This window comes from Drosophila eugracilis, unplaced genomic scaffold (assembly GCF_018153835.1).
Source record: "Drosophila eugracilis isolate 14026-0451.02 unplaced genomic scaffold, ASM1815383v1 contig_124, whole genome shotgun sequence".
Taxonomy (NCBI): Eukaryota; Metazoa; Arthropoda; class Insecta; order Diptera; family Drosophilidae; genus Drosophila; species Drosophila eugracilis.
In genome coordinates this window covers 52795-70016 of record NW_024572029.1, presented here as the reverse complement: position 1 = coordinate 70016, position 17222 = coordinate 52795, and the positions used below count along the sequence as shown (strand labels likewise).

Here is a 17222-nt window from a genome sequence, read left to right as displayed (position 1 = left end):
AAAAGCCAATAAAATTATAAATATGATTCCTTGATAACAAAACTAAATTTTCGTTAAACTACACAAACATTATTTTATTTATATTTATTTATTTATTTAACAAGCTTAAATCTAGTATACAATACTAAATCTATAGGGTTACTTAAAGAGTACTGGCTGCTAGGGCCTACGACTCGAGAATAAATTATAAAATAAAATACTTAAATATTTAGGTTGGTTCTAACAAGAAATTGGTAAAGGTTCGTAATGGTATATTATCTACTATCAGATGGTTTTTGATGACCATAAATGAGGGCCCTAACGCTCTCCAGAAGACAGCTTGAGTTGAAAAAATTGTCAATTTCGAGGCGTTCGCCGCAAAGGCAGATGAGACTTGGTGTTCCAGTAAGAATATTTTCATGTGTTGCACGAATGTGCCCGATGCGGAGGCGGATGATTGTTGAACATGCCCGCTTTCATTATTTTAATTTGTTAAATAGATTGAAAAACTCTCCGCCATCCCTAAATCCACTCGCTTTCGATAGTTTTGCATCGATATCGCAGAATACGACGACAACCCTAGAAAGCATTCCACAGTGTTTTGTTGTTTTTTTTTTGTGCAAGCGTCGCATTAGCACAGTTCTAGATCCAAATTTGGGATATATATCCGATCACAAGTGAGCACGAGCCTAAGGACAGGTCATCGTGGACAAGGGACGTGGGTTCTCCAATCTGAGACATCTTCAAACAGCTGAGTAAGGTACTGCGTTGTTGTTGTTATTCCTGTGTTGTGCAAGTGGGACGCAGTTAGTGGAGTCCAAAACAAAAGAGCATCGCAAATATAGATAAGGAGTATTACAAGGCCAGGAAGTAATCGGAGTGATACCCGTATTATTCCCCACATTTTAGGGGAACAAAGGAACACCACCAAACGCACACTCACACACCCATAAACGCACACGCATTTCACCGAGAGCGAGCGAGACGGGACAAGACTAGAAGTGTGAGTGAAAGGGAGCGAGGCAGCACAATGGGACGCATATTTCTGGAACACCTCGGTGGCCTCAAACTCTTCAATTGCGCCCAGTGCCACACAAACCTGACCAACCGCAGTCAATTGATCAGCACCAGATTCACAGGCGCTACAGGTAAGGAAACCTCATCTCTGATTATGCAATATTAATCCTATATATAAAACCCCACAGGACGAGCCTATTTGTTTAAGCGTGTGGTCAACCTGACCTTTAGTAACATTCAGGAACGAGTCATGCTCACTGGACGCCACATGGTCCGCGACGTCATGTGCAAGAACTGCGGTGCCAAATTGGGATGGATGTACGAATTCGCCACCGAGGAATCACAAAAGTGAGTAAAGCCAGGATTCTTATTAGGGATTCTATGAGTTCAGGCATCATATAAGAATTATCAAGCAGTTTTATTGTTTTCGGTTGACTTGAGTCCGCGTTATTATCTTCAATAGCTTAGCTTCTCGGCTTACATGAATTGAATAGAGATAAAGTTATCTTTATACGTATTGGCTACTTTTGTCTTTGACAACTAATTTATTTTTTGTTATTCAAAGCTAAAAATCGTTATTTTATGTATTATAGTCGTATTCTTTCCTTATAAAGAACCTACATTAGAATTCCCATTTCTTTGTGGCAACCCATCTTATGCATGTCTATCTCATGTTATCTTATAATACAAACAGTGGCAAAGCAAAGTTACGCAGAAACTACAGATTAAACTTTCAAGCGCAGAAGAACTTTGATCTAGGGCAAAGGTTAATTATGTTACCACAGATGATATACTCTACTAATGTACTATCTTATACCCAAAGGTATAAGGAGGGACGTGTGATTCTGGAGTACGCCCTGATCAACGAGGCAGAAGGCTTTCCATCGGAGGCACCCACTACGAGTCATTGAGCCGATTGATTATCCAAACGGAAGACAAGAACCACGCATTGGCAAACCGTGTGTAGCCCTAAGTATTGAGTAGAAGGCCACAGGCGATGGCCTCTATGCATTAGACCTAGTTTAGAGATCGCCGTAGTCAGCTCCGAGCTTTGGAACATCCGAATACCGGTTGCAAATCCGGCACGGAGCAATAACGCCTACGGCCCTGTCTTAACGTGACTTAAACGTAGTTGTAGGCACACCTAGCACGTAAGCAGCTGCGGCGCCCAATTCTACCATTAACATGTCATGAGGCTGAAGTGCTAAAAAGAGATAGGTTATTCAGTTCGAACTGATCCGCAACTAATGATCCACACTTGTGTCTTTTTCAAACAAGATCTCTAGACCGTAATCAATCACCAATCAATCAGCAATAAAGTACCACAATAATCGAATAGTAAATTATAATCGTCGGGTTATAACTCGTCAACTCATTTCTTTACTCAGCTATTTTGACAAATGCAGGAAAAATGCATCATCTCGGTTGTCTAAACTAGTTAAGGTTGATAATAACATCTATAAAAACCTAAAGTTTGCCAGTCTTTTGAGCCATGGCCAGGGCGTTCTCATTGGCGATGACCTGGAACTCCTGGAAGCGCTGCGAGACACGCTGGTTCATCTTCAGGTACTTCTCCATGCAGTTAAGCGAGCATTTTTCCTGTAAGATAAATCGGATATTGAATTTTGCAGCTCCACATGGATATACTGCGAACTCACTTCAGAATCCTTGACATCCCGCGATGTAAAGTCGCGCACGCAGTCTGTGAAACACATTTCGGATAGCTTGTTGTAGGACATCAGAAAGTCGGAGAACTGGATGATAGACAAGCCCATCATAAATGAAAACCACATTGCATCACTTGGTAGCGCCGGTATTTCCTGTGCTACAGCATTTCCTCGGATATTTAACTTACCGTCTTCATTTGATCCTTGTCCAGCTGATCCAGCGCTATGTTTTCCGGACTCTTGGCCATCTTGTGCTATATTATTTGATTCAAGTTTCTACAAACGAAAGGAAAGGAGCCAACAATAATGTGCCTATATTAAATAATAGGGACAGCTGTTAGAGATCGGAATCGATTCATCGTTGTTGTCAATGTTCTTGGGCATAAACTAAACGATTAATCGTTTAGGCCAGAGTTGTCACATTATTACTTGGACAAGTGCCATTCTATAATACACAATTTAAAGCACGCATTATCTTCTATAATTAACAAGACAAAATATTGCACATCGGTTTTTTTATATGTTTAATTTGTAAAATAAGTAATTTTATCAAGTATCGATATACGAAACGGTTTATGGTATTTTTTCAACAACCTCCGAATGGTTATACTTATTAGCATACTTTCAAACACTACGAAGAACGCCATCTTTTTTTCCACACAAACATTTTTTTTCGTCCTGCTGTTTGGGTGTGTTCGCTGCGCATTAAAATTGTTAAATAGCCAATAAAAGTCCAAAGAAAGCCCACAAACCAGAAGAAATATTCCCAAAGGGTTTCCAGTAAAAAAGAGTACAGGTCAGGAGATCGGCCACAACTACATAAATAATACATATAATGCCACGCTATCGGGAATGGGACTTAGCCTGCAAGGTGTACGTGGGCAACCTGGGATCCTCAGCCTCCAAATACGAGATCGAGAACGCCTTCAGCAAATATGGACCATTGCGCAACGTTTGGGTGGCCCGCAATCCACCAGGTTTCGCCTTCGTTGAATTCGAAGATCGACGAGATGCTGAGGATGCGACTCGTGGCTTGGATGGCACACGTTGTTGCGGCACCCGCATCCGAGTGGAGATGTCCTCTGGACGATCACGCGAAGGTCGTGGAGGTGGCGGAGGGGGCGGGGGAGGCGGATCCGGAGGAGGTGGCCGTGGCGGAGGCAGTGGAGCCCGTGCTGGAGGCGGTACAAGAGCTGGCGATGGCGGTGGTCGCTATAGGTGAGTACACTAAATTGCATATCCATTCTGCAAAACAACCCATCCCCCTCTCGATTATGAAACATCATAATTTTTGCCAATATGTGCAAGAAAATATGCAAAAATGTATATATATTTGATCTGTGTCGTCTTTATGTGTGTGTGTGCGTATCTGTGTGTATGTATGCATGTGAAAAATCGATTCGCGTATACATACGAAAGCGGAGCAAGCCAAAATACACACACACGCACATTCAGTGGGACACCACTGTAAGCCACATATAAACACACACAGTGGCGTCCATAAACGAACAGTCCTACCGCGCCTACGGTGGCGTCTTCGGCCAACAGTTCTGGTTGTTTTTGCTACTCAATCGATTTTCTATATATATATATATGTATATTTTTAGGGGAAATCTAGTTTTAGTACCCCCATTTCATTGCTCATTATATGCACCCAGAGGTCCATAGTTAAAAGTTCAAAGAGTATAGCTTTACCTAGTGAAAATGTTTTGTTTGTTGTTTTTTTAGTAAAAAAAAAAAAAATACAAAAAATAAAATACAAAAAAATAGTAAAAACAAAGTAACTCAAACGCTTGGAGCCAATTTTAATGTGGTCTCAAAATCATTTTGCAGGACAAAGTCTTCTTCTTCTACTACAACAAGCACAACAAGAACTACTACAACAACAACATCAATAATAATAATAATAATTAAAAGAACAACAACAACAGCTACTACTACTAGAACTTCTACTACTCCTCTTCCTTCAACAAGAACAACAACAACCAAAAGAACAACAACAGCTACTACTACAAGAACAACTAGTCCAACAGCAGATCCTGCTCCTCCTATTACACACATTTCACCAACAACAACAGCCACCACACCACCACCATGCAATAATTTGTTGTGCGGCCCTAGTCAGAAATTCAACAAATTCGATATATTCCGCTGACCACAGAAAAAGAAAAAGAAAAAAAAACCGAACGACTGCAACACTATACCCCCTCCAACCACCTCTTCAGCTCGTCCCAGGCCAGTTTCATCAGCAACGTCTCCGGCTCCGCAGCTACAAGAATAATGCACCCAAAAACCAGTCAAAAGACACCTAACTATTCATAGCACTATGGGGCAAACAACCAGATTTCGATATTGTTTTTAATAACTTCAATTTTTGTTTGAGTAGAATGAAATGATGTACTTGTAATCCGGAAATTTAGTTTTGTTTATACAATTTTCAAGTTTATTGGCTTAATTTCATTTACAAACTGAAATATCCTTTAAAAATTGTACTACATTTCTAATTTAGTGATTTTCTGATTTAATAACTTGGTCTTATGCCCCATAGTGCAATCATTTACAAGTCTGTTAGTTGACACCATCTTCAGGCTGTACAACAAGCAATACACACTCAAACACACTCTGCCATTGATCACACTAATCACCAAGAACCACAGCGAACCGGGCATCAGCGGCAACAGAGCAACTTCATCAAGAATCTAACTCCAATGTGCTTCTATGCATATATATTATTTATACACACTCACCAGACCAGCAACGCTTCAAAAAAAAAAAAAAGTCAACTTCCTACGCCTCCAAGTTGTGCGGTTGTCTTCAGCCTGCTTCCTTCGTCCCCAACAAACCACCCACCACCACCACATCATCCGTCATCTTTAGTGCAGCTACAGCATCAGCAACAAGCTACAGCTACAATGACCAACTGCAACAACAGCTTCTACTTCTGCTGCTACTACTGCTACTACTACTACTACAACAACATCTGGCAGCCAGTCAGCAAAATGATCTCGAGGCTGAGAAGCCTTTAGTAGATCTTTTGTTGGTCCCACCACTCAGTCAGTAGTTGCACCTTTCCCTTGCAATCAAACAAGATTGAGGCTGCTTCACGCTATTTCCTTCAATCGCAGCAAGTATGAAACCTTTGGCCGCCACCACTACACTCCCCAACGAACTGAAACGATAATGAAAACGTAACGTCTTTTAACAAAAATTCGTTTCTTATATTTCTAATTATGGTTTCTGCTAATGTGTTTTTTTTTATATATATCTTTCCGTGTATCCTAACATCTACTGAGATAATGTTGTTCGCGCTGCTCTCTGTGTGAATATATATATTTATATTGTTTAAATGTGTTTATGCATTGATCCGATCAACTTGAATTCAACTCAAAGTCAGACTGTTCACCAACCAACCAACCAACCGACCCCACAACCACCAATCGACCAAGCACCAGCGCAGCATCAGCAGGGCAGGGCATGGTCTTCTTCAAGCTCGCCTCTCCACATCGCGGATGGTAGGAGCAGCACCGCCACCACTACTACTACTACCACCACCACCACCACCACCAAAAACCACAACCACCACCTGATCCTCTCTTGCTGCTAACTGATGCTTCCCCACCAACTGCTTCTTCATACGACCTACGTTCTTCGGCTGCTGCAACAGAATAGAAAATGCTTCACCAATATATTTATCCACCAAACAACACACACCAAAATAAACACAACACAGCCACCCTAGTCACAGTCAATCAGCTCAGAATCGTATCGTTATCAACAGCCCAAACTACAACAGTTCAACAACAAGAACCTACTACTACTACTACTACTACTACTTCTACTACTACTACAATTCAACAACAACAACAGTCTTCTCAGTCTGCTCTGCTCATCAACCAACTAAGCAACCTACCAACAAATCAATCAGCCAACCAATCCAACCAAATACCACCACCAATTACTTTATGTAAATGTCACACCAACGCTTTCGTAAAAATCAAAAGGGGCCTAAACCAAACCAAAAAAAAATATATATCAGCTATATATCTCCACCACCTTCAAGCACCTTCAGCCACCAAATAAAAAAAAAAAAAAAACAAGAATCAGCCAGCCCTCCGCTCTCAGCTCCGCTCAGATCAGCTCAGCTCAGATCAGCTCAAATTCAGCTCTCCGATCCGTATCCGATCCACCAGATCCGTCAGCCCAAGTTGTGTGTTGTTTGATCGAGACCACTCTATCAACTTTACGTATCTTAAGGAATTGTTAACTTATATTACTTATTAGTGCAAAATCTATTTAATTTGTATTTTCTCTCTCTCTCTCCTCTTTCTTTCTCTCCTTTCTCTTTCTATATCCTTGTCTGTGTGTGTGTCGTGCCCAATATGTTTTTCCCCAAAACGCCACCCATTTACTTACAGATCACGTTCACCCCGCCGCTCAAGGACACGCAGCCGCAGCTTCTCACGGGATCGCCGCAGTCGCTCGGACTCCAGGGATCGCCATTAGATAGATGGACATGTGTGAGAATCAGCCTCAAGCCGGACTACACACACACACACACCCTATATATATATATAAATATATATATACTTAAAGAGATATATAAAGCAGCCACAGAGTTGGGGGCCAAATAAGTCTCCACACAGATTCCTTAGTTTGACTCAAAAGATTTGTTCCATATATAACCTCCCTCCCTTTAAGAAAATGAAAAAATGAAATCGAGAAAAACGAGCAACTCTACAAAAGACCACCACACAACCCAGCCATCTCCGATCTGGACGGATCGCAAGTATAGCCACAGTACAATTACGGTACATATTGGTATTTAGGCTTTAAGACTTTGGTAGATTTTAATTTAAAAAAAAAAAAGAAAGAAAAAACAAGCAACCAAGAACTACTACTACAACCACACACGAAACGTGAGGCATCCGGAGAAAGAATGTCGAAGGTAAATGCTATTGTACATCCGCAAAACCCCCATTCTTTATCCATTTGATTTTTATCTGATCAAAAAATCTGTCTCAACACAAAAAGTCAAAAGAAAAGTTTATGAAAAGAATAAGTAAGAAGTTTCTATATATACAAATATATATATATATATATATATATGATTGAATGACGGAAAGTGCAAGTAATTAAGTCGTGAAATGAAAATCAATAAATTGAACATAATTTAAAACCAAAATATAATGCCTTTGTTCTCAAAGTGATGGATAATATTCTAATAAAGTTTGCAGATTAGACAGATCTCAGGGAAGTTTCAACCCTCCAAAGTTAAAAACATTTATGGTTTAACAATAAAATTGATTTATTTTTCTTGTCTATAACAATTAGTAATGACTTGAACGCACACACATCGTATGTTTTCGTGATCGATTCAGGGATAAGCACATGCAGACTATAAATAGGTATATATATAGATAAATATGTAAACTTTTACACAATGCAAATAACTTTCATCTAGAACAATATCAGAATTTTTTCAATTTTGCGCCGACCAAAAAGTAATAAACAACTTTTGGCTTTAACAAAAATTATTGTCACTTCTCTGTTAAGAGAATCAATTCAATACAGAATCAAAGACTATATATATATAGTTAATTGGGTTAATTGCTAACTGGAAACGTGATCGTAGGATCGTATAAAACCTGCTTGGATTGGGAGTGTGTTACAAATCAGGAGTTATTCCAATTTTATATATATATTTTCTCATATATAAAGAGTAAAGAAGCTTTCAGTTAATGACACACAAAGAGTAACAGAGATAGAAAAAAAAAAACAGTTATGGTATTTTATATTTTAATCCTAAGGATCGACACTTTTAACACAGGGCTGGGGGGACGGGGAGCATGGCGCAGGGAGTGGTCAGCAGATGGATGGCCGTGGACTGTGTCTACTTGTACTTCTTCATGAATTCGGCGTGGAACACGCGGAACTTCTCCATCATCAGCTTCAGCTTGTCCGTTTGGGGGAGGATTGTGCTGCGGAAATGCCAGGTGCCGGGCTTCTGACCAAATCCACTGCCAGGAACAATGCAAATGCCTATGGAAAAACGCCAAGGATTAGAAATTGGAATTTCAGGAGAAAAGAAGCAGAACTTACCGCTCGTTTCGAGCAGCTCAAATGCGTAGAAAACATCGGGGGCCATGCCCTTGGCCTTGGCAGCCTCGATGGCCTTGGGCGGGATCTCGATCTGGGGGAAGACGTACATGGCGCCCTGCACGGGGTTCACCTTGTAGCCCTCGAAACTGCTGAGAGTCTTGTGCACGAGCTCAGCACGCTCTTTCAGGGCGGCCAAGATCTCGTCGCGCTCCTTCTTGAAAAGTTCATAGGAGGGTTCACCAGGCTGTGGTGGGTTAACCAAAGCACTAACAGCCACCTGACCGGCAGTGGTGCTGCAGAGCGCCGCCGTGATCGACTTGGTCAGCATGGCCTTAACCTTGGGATCCAGATTGAGAACCTCCATGTAGCCACCGCGAATGCCGCACTCGCCCAGATAACCCTTCGAGGTGGACAGGAAACTGCACAGCTCCAGACTGCGGTAGGGTTCGCCCATCTCATAGGCCACCTTCTTGAACGACCAGAACTTGGAGTTCTTGTCGTAGACATTGTCCTGGTACACCTCATCGGCCAGCAGCAGCACCTTGTTCTCATGGGCAAACTTAATAATCTCCTCGATGTTTTCGCGGGTAAGAACCTGTCCGGTGGGATTGCCAGGATTGATTACGACCAAGGCACGCGGGTTGCACGTCTTCTTGGCCTCATCGTAGGAACGCTGCAGCTCCTTCCTGCCTAGACTCCAGCCGGTCTCCTCCTCCAGGTAGTAATCTACCTTAGCCATGCCGTATTCAGAGATGGTGGCCGAATACAAAGGGTACTGGGGAATGGGCACCATCACACCTGGCTGCTGGCCACACACTTCGGAGCTGAAAAAAGTAAGTAGGGGTTATCTTATTTTCAATTTTCTAAAATTTGTATTGCCTTTGAACTTACTTGATCATGGAGAGAATGCTCTTGATTCCGGGAGATGCACCGGCGGTTAGGTAGATATCCTGCCAATCGCAAGGAATGCCACCGTCCCTCTTCTCGATGTAGTTGGCCACCTGGCGACGCACCACCTCCAGACCAGCGGAGTCAGTGTACGATCCCACGGATTGACCCTGGCAGCCATCCAAAATGGCACAGGCACGCTTCTTGACATCCTCGGGATACTCGGGTGAGTCGAGTAACCGTTTTTCGAAGGTCAAAGCCATCAGCTAATAAATAAATTGATAAACCCAATTTAGATCAGGAGTCATAAGCCAAGTTTAAGGCAAGACACTTACCTGTCGCAGGAAAGTCAAGGGCTGCTGGCCCATGGCATGGCAATCACCGATGTTGGCACGGATCACCTGGTCGAATGGCTTCTTGGCACCCTGCAATCAAATTCAATGGAAATAGTTCGTAAATTACACATTGTTTACTCGGCGACCAAATTGAATTATGATAGCCCGGACAGGCCGGCAGGCAAGCGGATCAAATGAGCTTTTAATTTGTGGCTTTCAGCCATGCAAATTGGCCTCAAGTGGTTCCAAATCGGAATTAGAGCAGCCCTATAATTGGGGACAAACACACTTGACCAAATGAAATATTCACAATCAGGCCAAAGTAATCGATTCAACTGCAATTCTAATTAAATTTTTATCACTAAATCAGCCATCGAGGGTTAAGCAAATAGTTTGCCATCTAGAAATTGGAGTGCTAGGTTTTAGGGCTAACAAGTTAATGAGTTCTGTTGGAAGTACTAGAGGTGTACGATAATTTTAATCAATCTCAAGTATTGAACTAACTAAGTGCTAGTAAACAGTGGATAGTCCTTTTCCAGCACATTAATAGTTTTCAAAAAGGAGACAAAATCAAGATTTAGGAAGCTTAAAAATGGAAGGCAAGATCAGCTTCGTTCTAATACGAAAAGGAAAGTCGATATACGGAAAAGAAGGATGATTAATATCAGGGAATACCATTACCCATTAGTATTCCTATTCCAATTCCAAATAGGGTTCATTATACCCCATTTCTCGCACGACTACTCGTAGAGTAGAGACAAAAATTCGATGTGGAAACTGTCAACAGAGTAGCAGACAATTTGCAAAGGGGGCACAAGTGCAAGTTGCATTCATTAAAGAGAGCCCGTCGTCTCGGATTCCATATTACCACGCTCCAATGGGCAATTTACCACATAATGTCACGCAAAGGGTAGAGGGAGACTTGTGTGTGTTTTTTGCTGTGGCTAAATAATGGAAATTGCGCCATGTAAGTGAGCTTCATTGACGTCACTTGCTGACTGAATGTGCTGCTTGCCTGACAAGTACATTGGAAAATTAGAGAATTCACAGCTTAACACGGATATATGTTTATCAAGTATTTAAGTTTTTTTTGTTGATATTAAAACAGGTTCGAACATTGATCGCAAAGTTCTCACCGTAGAAACGTGGCATCGCAACACCTTATCGAACTCAGCTAATTATTTCTTTTTTAATTTCGAAAAATACTGATAAAAGCGTTGCCAAGTCGAGGCAAATGGATTGCACCCGTAAATTGACGATGTGTTTGTATTTCTTATGGAAATATCTATAGAAATAAGCTTTATCGCACCTCAAAGTGGACAGTGTAGGTGGAAATATTAAACCTAAAGTGAGGAATATACTTGAAACCTAAAAATATTTACAGCTTCAGAGGTTCTAATAGAACATCCATTAAGAGCTCATAAAACAACCTAATTTAATAATGATATTTATGTTATTAGCATAATTTAGATATGGCTACTAATTAATTAACCATCGCTGTTCCAGCTCATAGAATCATTTCAGATTCTCTTCTATATACTTTTCTTGCCTATTTACCAATACAATCCAATCGTTTCGCACTTGAAATCGTTGTAAACAAACTTTTTGTGCTAAGTGGCTATATAATTGATAACTATATAGTCGTGCAGGTAGGGCCGTATAATCATATGGGCCTTGTATAAAAGGCGTTGGCAACCCGGACTTTATCGCTCAACGAGCCAAAATAAAATAATAATATGTTATAACAATCAATCTAGCGAAGTCTAATGTCAAATGGAAGTGAAAAAAACAAACGGGGGGTTAATATGTTCATATATAATATAAATATTGCATTTAATTATATATAAAATACATTTTAAAAAAATATAAACGAACCCATTAGAAAGCTTTTTCTATTAAATTTTCCAAGATCCAAGTCATTACTATTTAACCATTTAAAATTGACATTTTTCACTATAAACCGAAGAAAATGCAATAAATCGAATTGATAAGAATGTCTGCTGCTGTCAGATGATGAATTTGATTTTCCTTTTATTGGGAACATTGCCAAATTTGTGCACAAGTGTAGGAATTTGATAAAACGCAAAAAGAACAACACAAAAACACAGATTCAGTCGTGCGGATAAGGAAATCAATCGCAGCGGGAAAACTGGGAGGGAAATCAACTGGCTGTCAGCGGCATACACAGAATGTGAAAAGTCAGAGGGACCAACAATGGATTTAAATATATATATATAGATAATACATAATATATATATATAACGTTACGGGTCAACAAAGTTCGTGAAGAATTTTGCCAAACAAAAAAGGAAGAAAAAGCAGAAGAAAACTTTGTATGTACAACATATTTTCGCATAGCTGATGCGCATGTTCGTTCTTTGTTATGATTTTTCACTTTCTCAGTGATAAGAAGAAATCGGGTCCACCCACAGTATCAGTCCGCCCAAGCCAGAATTTCCGCACTTATGTAAGCCAAGTTGAAGGTCGTTCAGTGAACTCGTTAATGGTGTCAGAAATTCAACTTCCACTTCCAATTAAAGTCCAAGAAATACAATTTAGAATAATTAGAAACATTCATTAGCAATTAAGAGCGTAGAACTCGTTATGGAAAATGTTATAAAAAACTGGGTTTTATAAGATGAGTGCTAAGAAAAACGGGTAAGTGGCCTTTGGCGAACTGCCCAGGAAAATATCATTCACCCCGCCGACTAGTACTTAATTTAATTACTTTATTGACTTGTTTACTCTCTCCCTCAACTCAAAGTTCATTTCAAACATTTTCGGCATTATAAAGAATAAATTCCGTTTTAGATAAGTTTTGATAATTTTATGGCCGCTTGATTACAATTTCCTTCAGGCTATCTAAACTTTTGGATTACTTTCGATAATTTTAACTACTATTGGAATTTTTGGTAAGAAATATCCAAAACGTTTTAGTACATCAATAAATGTTATAAGCAAGAAAAAACCCATTTTAAGATTTAGCCCTTAATTTTTCAAGTGTATTCAAAACAAACAAATGCCTTGATCAGCTTTGCTCTCTTCTTTGGTAAACATTTTTGATCAAGCAAATGAAATTAAACATATGGCAAAGAGATATATTCTTTTTCTTATAAGCTTTTAAATTTTGTTGGAAAAATACACTTTGGAACTGGTTTTCTGGTTTCTTAAGAGCTTTTTGTTTTTGCAAGAAATATTCACATATCTTTATCATGTTTTGAAGTGTTTTGCTTTTTTGCGAGCTTCTTTTTATCAAAACAAATTTGAATTACTCAAAACTTAAGAGAGCTCAAGGAATTATAAAACAATGCGGGATAATATTTTATAAAACTGCTTAGCATATTTTTCTGTCTAGGTAAATAAACCAGAATTATGATAATAAAAAGCTATTTTTTGTGGAACCGCTTTGCATGTTTTTGCCATGAATATGATTTGATAGACTTTAATTACTTCTTTTCGTGGGTGTTTTCACTTTTATTTTTGTTGTTTTCAACAGGTGTCCTTGAGAAAGGGGTGGTTGCGATTTACGAGGTGAATGATTCATTGCGCCGTTCTCGCCCATTCAAGCGTGAATTAAAAGAATAAAAGGGCGGCAAAGCGGCAGAAAAACAAACACACAGATGCGGCTCACACTCTATACATGTATATGTGTACATACATACATTACATTCGTGTATATACATATAAATGTATAGCGTGCTTAGACATTAAAATGCGGGCTTTGAATTGCCATCAAATTGAGTGAATCAAAAAGGGGGAATAAAACGCTAGATAATGGCGTCGCATTTATCGCTTTGTTTGGCATTACTTTCTGTATTTCATTTAACTAATATTAGTTTTTTACGCTTACCTTTTCCAGTTCCTTTTCGATTTCGCCCGCACGAATCACCAAAGGACCGCGAACCGCATACTCCATGGCAATGAAGTTGGGATTTATGTTATCCAATTGGAGGGCTTTCGACGACGACGGCATTTTGTGGCTGGTTGAAAAGGAACTGAGAAAAAAAAACAAAGAAAATCACAATTTTATCAGCACTTTGGATTATTTCTTTCTTGTTGGTTGATATTTGTAAATATTCTTAATATCTTTGTGCACTTATTTTGCGAGCGAAACTAACCGGCGGACGTCTAACGGTTGAATGAAATCGCCGCTTTTTCCGTGACGCTGTGACGTTGCTACCGCCGCCGCAGTCGACGTCGTCGTAGTCGTTTTCGCCGCACGTCGACTGACATTGTTGTTGTTCTGCAGGAACGATTTCCAGCGGCGAATAACGTACTGTTGCTGCTGGCGTTGCTGTTGCTGCTGCAAAGCGGCCGAAACTGTGGCAGCAGCGGGTTTAATTAGCATTCGACTCATTATTTCTGCAAGAAAACGAAAAAACCAGTTGGTAATTACTAAAGGCACAGCCCACAGAAGTCAGCGTCTAAATGACAAGAAATTAGCACTACAGCACCAAGAAGAAGAATAAAGGGTGTGTGTGCGTGTATAAGAGTCCAGCGCTCATTTATAAGAGCGGCGAATTCAAAAGCACAGCTGTTATCAATACACCGTAAAGAAGGTATTTATATAAATATGAAATATAATAAAAGTAAAATATATACAATATAAGATATATATAAATGATTAAACTATATTTACTTAGAGCCCCTTACAGTGCTTATGGGCTATATTTAGTTTTCAAGTTGAAGAAATCAATTTATTTTTTTCCGTGATGTATATATTTTATCTTATCAAGTTTAAGACAAGTTATCAGTGACATTTTTAGGGTATATTTATGCCAATCAAAGTAGTTCGTTAATTTATTTATTGGATTTTCGCTTATATAAAAACAGTTAAAAATTAAATATTTATTGAAGCTGTAAATTTTCTATTCAAATTTCCCGCTCTCATCATGCTGCACAGTGTGCATTTTTAGTTAGGACGCAAACCACAACAGTTGCACTTGGGCGGGAATTTAAAATATAAATATTTTTTATAAGAACAAGAATTAATCTTTTATCACTTCTCAGTTTGTAATTCTGCCTGTTGCTATACAGTATTATACATGGGTTATCGCCAGTCCTTTTTTTATTTAATATATAGCATCCACGCCCAAACCGAACTAAAAATGGCATCAAATAAAAGTTACTTTAATGTTCTTTTTTTAACTGAGCCGCTTATCGCAGTGGAAGTTTTTTTCAGAGGCAGTCAACGGATTTTTGGGGCTATTTACTTTGGGATTATGTATATGATTTAATAGCTCTAATTCTTCATAAAAAACTGACGGGATTTAATGGCGAGGGGGGACTATCAGTAAACAGCGTACTTTTGACTTTGAGCTAAATCAACGGAGTTCTTATCAGTGACGTCCCAATTCCCAGCTTACGATTTCTCATCTTTCAATTTCAAATATATATAATATATATTCTCTGATTTTTGCACTTTGAATCGCTAATTGCGTAATGCAAATAGGCAAGAATGAAAAAAAGACAGACAAAGAATCTTTTGGAAACATGACAATGACCAGAAATCACATTACCTCCAACATACTATACTTTTTCGCACTCAAATCAAGCGTCAATCAGCCGCAGATTGTTTGCTTTCTTTTTAGCGACAGGGAATTTTTAGAAATTAAAAATGTACTAAATATATGGCCAGAAAAGTATATATTCTATATATATATACTTATGTATATATTAGGGGTATATAAAAGCCGTTTTGTTTATTCGAGTCAAAGCCAAGAACTCGTTGGGAATAAATTTTCGGTTCGACTTGAAGATTCTTTGGAAACCGGTTGTGGTTTTAATGGTATATATATAGAAGAGCAAGGGAAGAAGTAAAGGGGAGTGAAACCTAAATTTGTGATCTTCAGAGGTGGACAAACAGTGATCTCTAGATAAGTTTAACTAAATGTATAAGAAAATCTAAAAATATACAAGGAACTATAGTTGGTTGCTTTTTAGTTGAAGAGTTTTTGATGTTAATTTTTAAATATTTTTAATATAAATATATCTAAATTTCCTAAACACTACTAGTCTACTAGTGAAAGTATATCTAAATATGTTTGTAAACTTTATTGATTGGAAATTTGGGTTTTAAAGCTATTGATAGTTTAGCATAGAAATCTAAAATTGTAAAAGGGAACACGTGTTAAGATTTTAGGTATCCCATGGGCGTATTTTTATATTATTCATACTATATTTCTTGTGGCTGCAGAACTTTTGAGAGGCACTGTACCCCTTTTGTTTGTGATTTGTTTTGACAACAAACGGCCTTATGCAACGAGCTTTAAAAAAGTATAGAATATTATTCTATGGACTGGGTGCACTTTGCTCCATGGCTATGTGGCCCACACTTTTAGACCCCCGCATTGTGGATTATCAAAAGTATTTGCCCACATCCACATCCCAACTGGATAAGATAGTAACGATAACGAATCCAATTAGAACCAGGCCCTCGGGATTGAGTAACTCTAATAAACGCAGTTATTTGGCAAAATGTCAGCGAAATTATATTGTAACTCGATTGACACGTAGTGGGTGGAAAAAAAGGGGTGTTGTGATGTGCTAATTGGCTTGCTAAACAGCTGTTAACGCCGCACAAATTGAACGCACACAGAAAAAAAAACACGGCACGCAATTCAATTAAAGAAACACGCAAAACGATAAACAAAATCAGGGTATTTACTATTTTCTTATTTTTTGTTTTTTGGGCGCACAAATCACTTTCACTGTCACTTCCTCGCTGCTCCCAATTAGAATTTCTCGGCCACGGTGTTTATATATATAAGTATATATCCACAAAGATATATATTTACGTAGTTCAAGAGCGAAAAAATCGATTTTTCGCTGCACTTTTTAATCGGTTCACCTTGATGGGCGTTATAGGCGTGGCGATTATCTAACGGCGTTTATTGTGATCCCAAGAAACTTGCATAAACTTATTAATAAACTTATAATACACTATATACATATATTTATCTTTGTATATACCTAATAAATGTGTGTGTGTGTGTGCGCGCGATGTGCGGTGTGCGAGAGTTCCAATCAGAATCGAATCAGAAAATCAAAGCTCCTTGGCCGCTAGACGCAATTAAACAACTGAAACTGAAACCGAAATCGAAGTGCTGGCAATGTTTTTTAGTTGTTGTCTTTCGCTGATTTGCCGACAATATGTTTTTTTTATTGTTGCAACGCGCGTGCAAAAGTCACGATTAAGTTTTTGAAAAAATATCACGCCTGCAGCCCTGGCATTTAA

The 17222-nt window shown here is 39.0% G+C and overlaps 4 protein-coding genes across 6 annotated transcripts; 2 read left to right on the top strand and 2 right to left on the bottom strand.

Annotated features, from left to right (window-relative positions):
- Positions 1 to 759: 759 nt before the first annotated feature.
- On the top strand, positions 760 to 2339 carry LOC108118361 (protein yippee). The gene is made up of 3 exons (XM_017231028.2): positions 760 to 1127; positions 1185 to 1344; positions 1820 to 2339. Exons 1-3 carry the CDS (start codon positions 1010 to 1012, stop codon positions 1905 to 1907), a joined length of 366 nt encoding a protein of 121 aa, XP_017086517.1. The 5' UTR covers positions 760 to 1009; the 3' UTR covers positions 1908 to 2339.
- A 14-nt stretch (positions 2340 to 2353) lies between these two features.
- On the bottom strand, positions 2354 to 3009 carry LOC108118363 (mitochondrial import inner membrane translocase subunit Tim9). Its single transcript, XM_017231032.1, has 3 exons — positions 2852 to 3009; positions 2655 to 2750; positions 2354 to 2595 (listed from the first exon to the last, which is right to left on the bottom strand). The coding sequence occupies exons 1-3, from the start codon at positions 2909 to 2911 to the stop codon at positions 2464 to 2466; spliced, it is 288 nt and encodes a 95-aa protein (XP_017086521.1). The 5' UTR covers positions 2912 to 3009; the 3' UTR covers positions 2354 to 2463.
- A 270-nt stretch (positions 3010 to 3279) lies between these two features.
- Positions 3280 to 7845, top strand: LOC108118360 (RNA-binding protein 1). Of its 2 annotated transcripts, none has more exons than XM_017231026.2 (2): positions 3280 to 3881; positions 4497 to 6337. In XM_017231026.2, exons 1-2 carry the CDS (start codon positions 3499 to 3501, stop codon positions 4816 to 4818), a joined length of 705 nt encoding a protein of 234 aa, XP_017086515.1. In that variant the 5' UTR covers positions 3280 to 3498; the 3' UTR covers positions 4819 to 6337. The 2 variants fall into 2 exon arrangements, with proteins under 2 accessions (XP_017086515.1, XP_017086516.1); XM_017231027.2 differs by lacking the exon at positions 4497 to 6337 and adding an exon at positions 7079 to 7845 and having other exon boundaries at positions 3281 to 3881.
- A 105-nt stretch (positions 7846 to 7950) lies between these two features.
- LOC108118357 (alanine aminotransferase 1) lies at positions 7951 to 17141 on the bottom strand. Of its 2 annotated transcripts, none has more exons than XM_017231023.2 (7): positions 16958 to 17141; positions 14104 to 14347; positions 13836 to 13980; positions 9986 to 10075; positions 9654 to 9916; positions 8763 to 9586; positions 7951 to 8702 (listed from the first exon to the last, which is right to left on the bottom strand). In XM_017231023.2, the coding sequence occupies exons 2-7, from the start codon at positions 14340 to 14342 to the stop codon at positions 8554 to 8556; spliced, it is 1710 nt and encodes a 569-aa protein (XP_017086512.1). In that variant the 5' UTR covers positions 14343 to 14347; positions 16958 to 17141; the 3' UTR covers positions 7951 to 8553. The 2 variants fall into 2 exon arrangements, with proteins under 2 accessions (XP_017086512.1, XP_017086513.1); XM_017231024.2 differs by lacking the exon at positions 16958 to 17141 and adding an exon at positions 16653 to 16766.
- Positions 17142 to 17222: the final 81 nt, after the last annotated feature.

What these genes read in the sequence shown, in the direction of transcription:
- LOC108118361 (XM_017231028.2), top strand. Translation starts at nt 1,010, where the DNA reads ATGGGACGCATATTTCTGGAACACCTCGGTGGCCTCAAACTCTTCAAT. An exon ending in CAGATTCACAGGCGCTACAG is followed by an intron (nt 1,128 to 1,184) that starts GTAAGGAAACCT and finishes AAAACCCCACAG; the next exon opens with GACGAGCCTATTTGTTTAAG. An exon ending in GCCACCGAGGAATCACAAAA is followed by an intron (nt 1,345 to 1,819) that starts GTGAGTAAAGCC and finishes TTATACCCAAAG; the next exon opens with GTATAAGGAGGGACGTGTGA.
- LOC108118363 (XM_017231032.1), bottom strand. Translation starts at nt 2,911, where the DNA reads ATGGCCAAGAGTCCGGAAAACATAGCGCTGGATCAGCTGGACAAGGAT. An exon ending in ACAAGGATCAAATGAAGACG is followed by an intron (nt 2,751 to 2,851) that starts GTAAGTTAAATA and finishes TCTATCATCCAG; the next exon opens with TTCTCCGACTTTCTGATGTC. An exon ending in GGGATGTCAAGGATTCTGAA is followed by an intron (nt 2,596 to 2,654) that starts GTGAGTTCGCAG and finishes TTTATCTTACAG; the next exon opens with GAAAAATGCTCGCTTAACTG.
- LOC108118360 (XM_017231026.2), top strand. Translation starts at nt 3,499, where the DNA reads ATGCCACGCTATCGGGAATGGGACTTAGCCTGCAAGGTGTACGTGGGC. An exon ending in GATGGCGGTGGTCGCTATAG is followed by an intron (nt 3,882 to 4,496) that starts GTGAGTACACTA and finishes ATCATTTTGCAG; the next exon opens with GACAAAGTCTTCTTCTTCTA.
- LOC108118357 (XM_017231023.2), bottom strand. Translation starts at nt 14,342, where the DNA reads ATGAGTCGAATGCTAATTAAACCCGCTGCTGCCACAGTTTCGGCCGCT. An exon ending in CAACCGTTAGACGTCCGCCG is followed by an intron (nt 13,981 to 14,103) that starts GTTAGTTTCGCT and finishes TTTTTTTCTCAG; the next exon opens with TTCCTTTTCAACCAGCCACA. An exon ending in TGAGCTGCTCGAAACGAGCG is followed by an intron (nt 8,703 to 8,762) that starts GTAAGTTCTGCT and finishes GTTTTTCCATAG; the next exon opens with GCATTTGCATTGTTCCTGGC.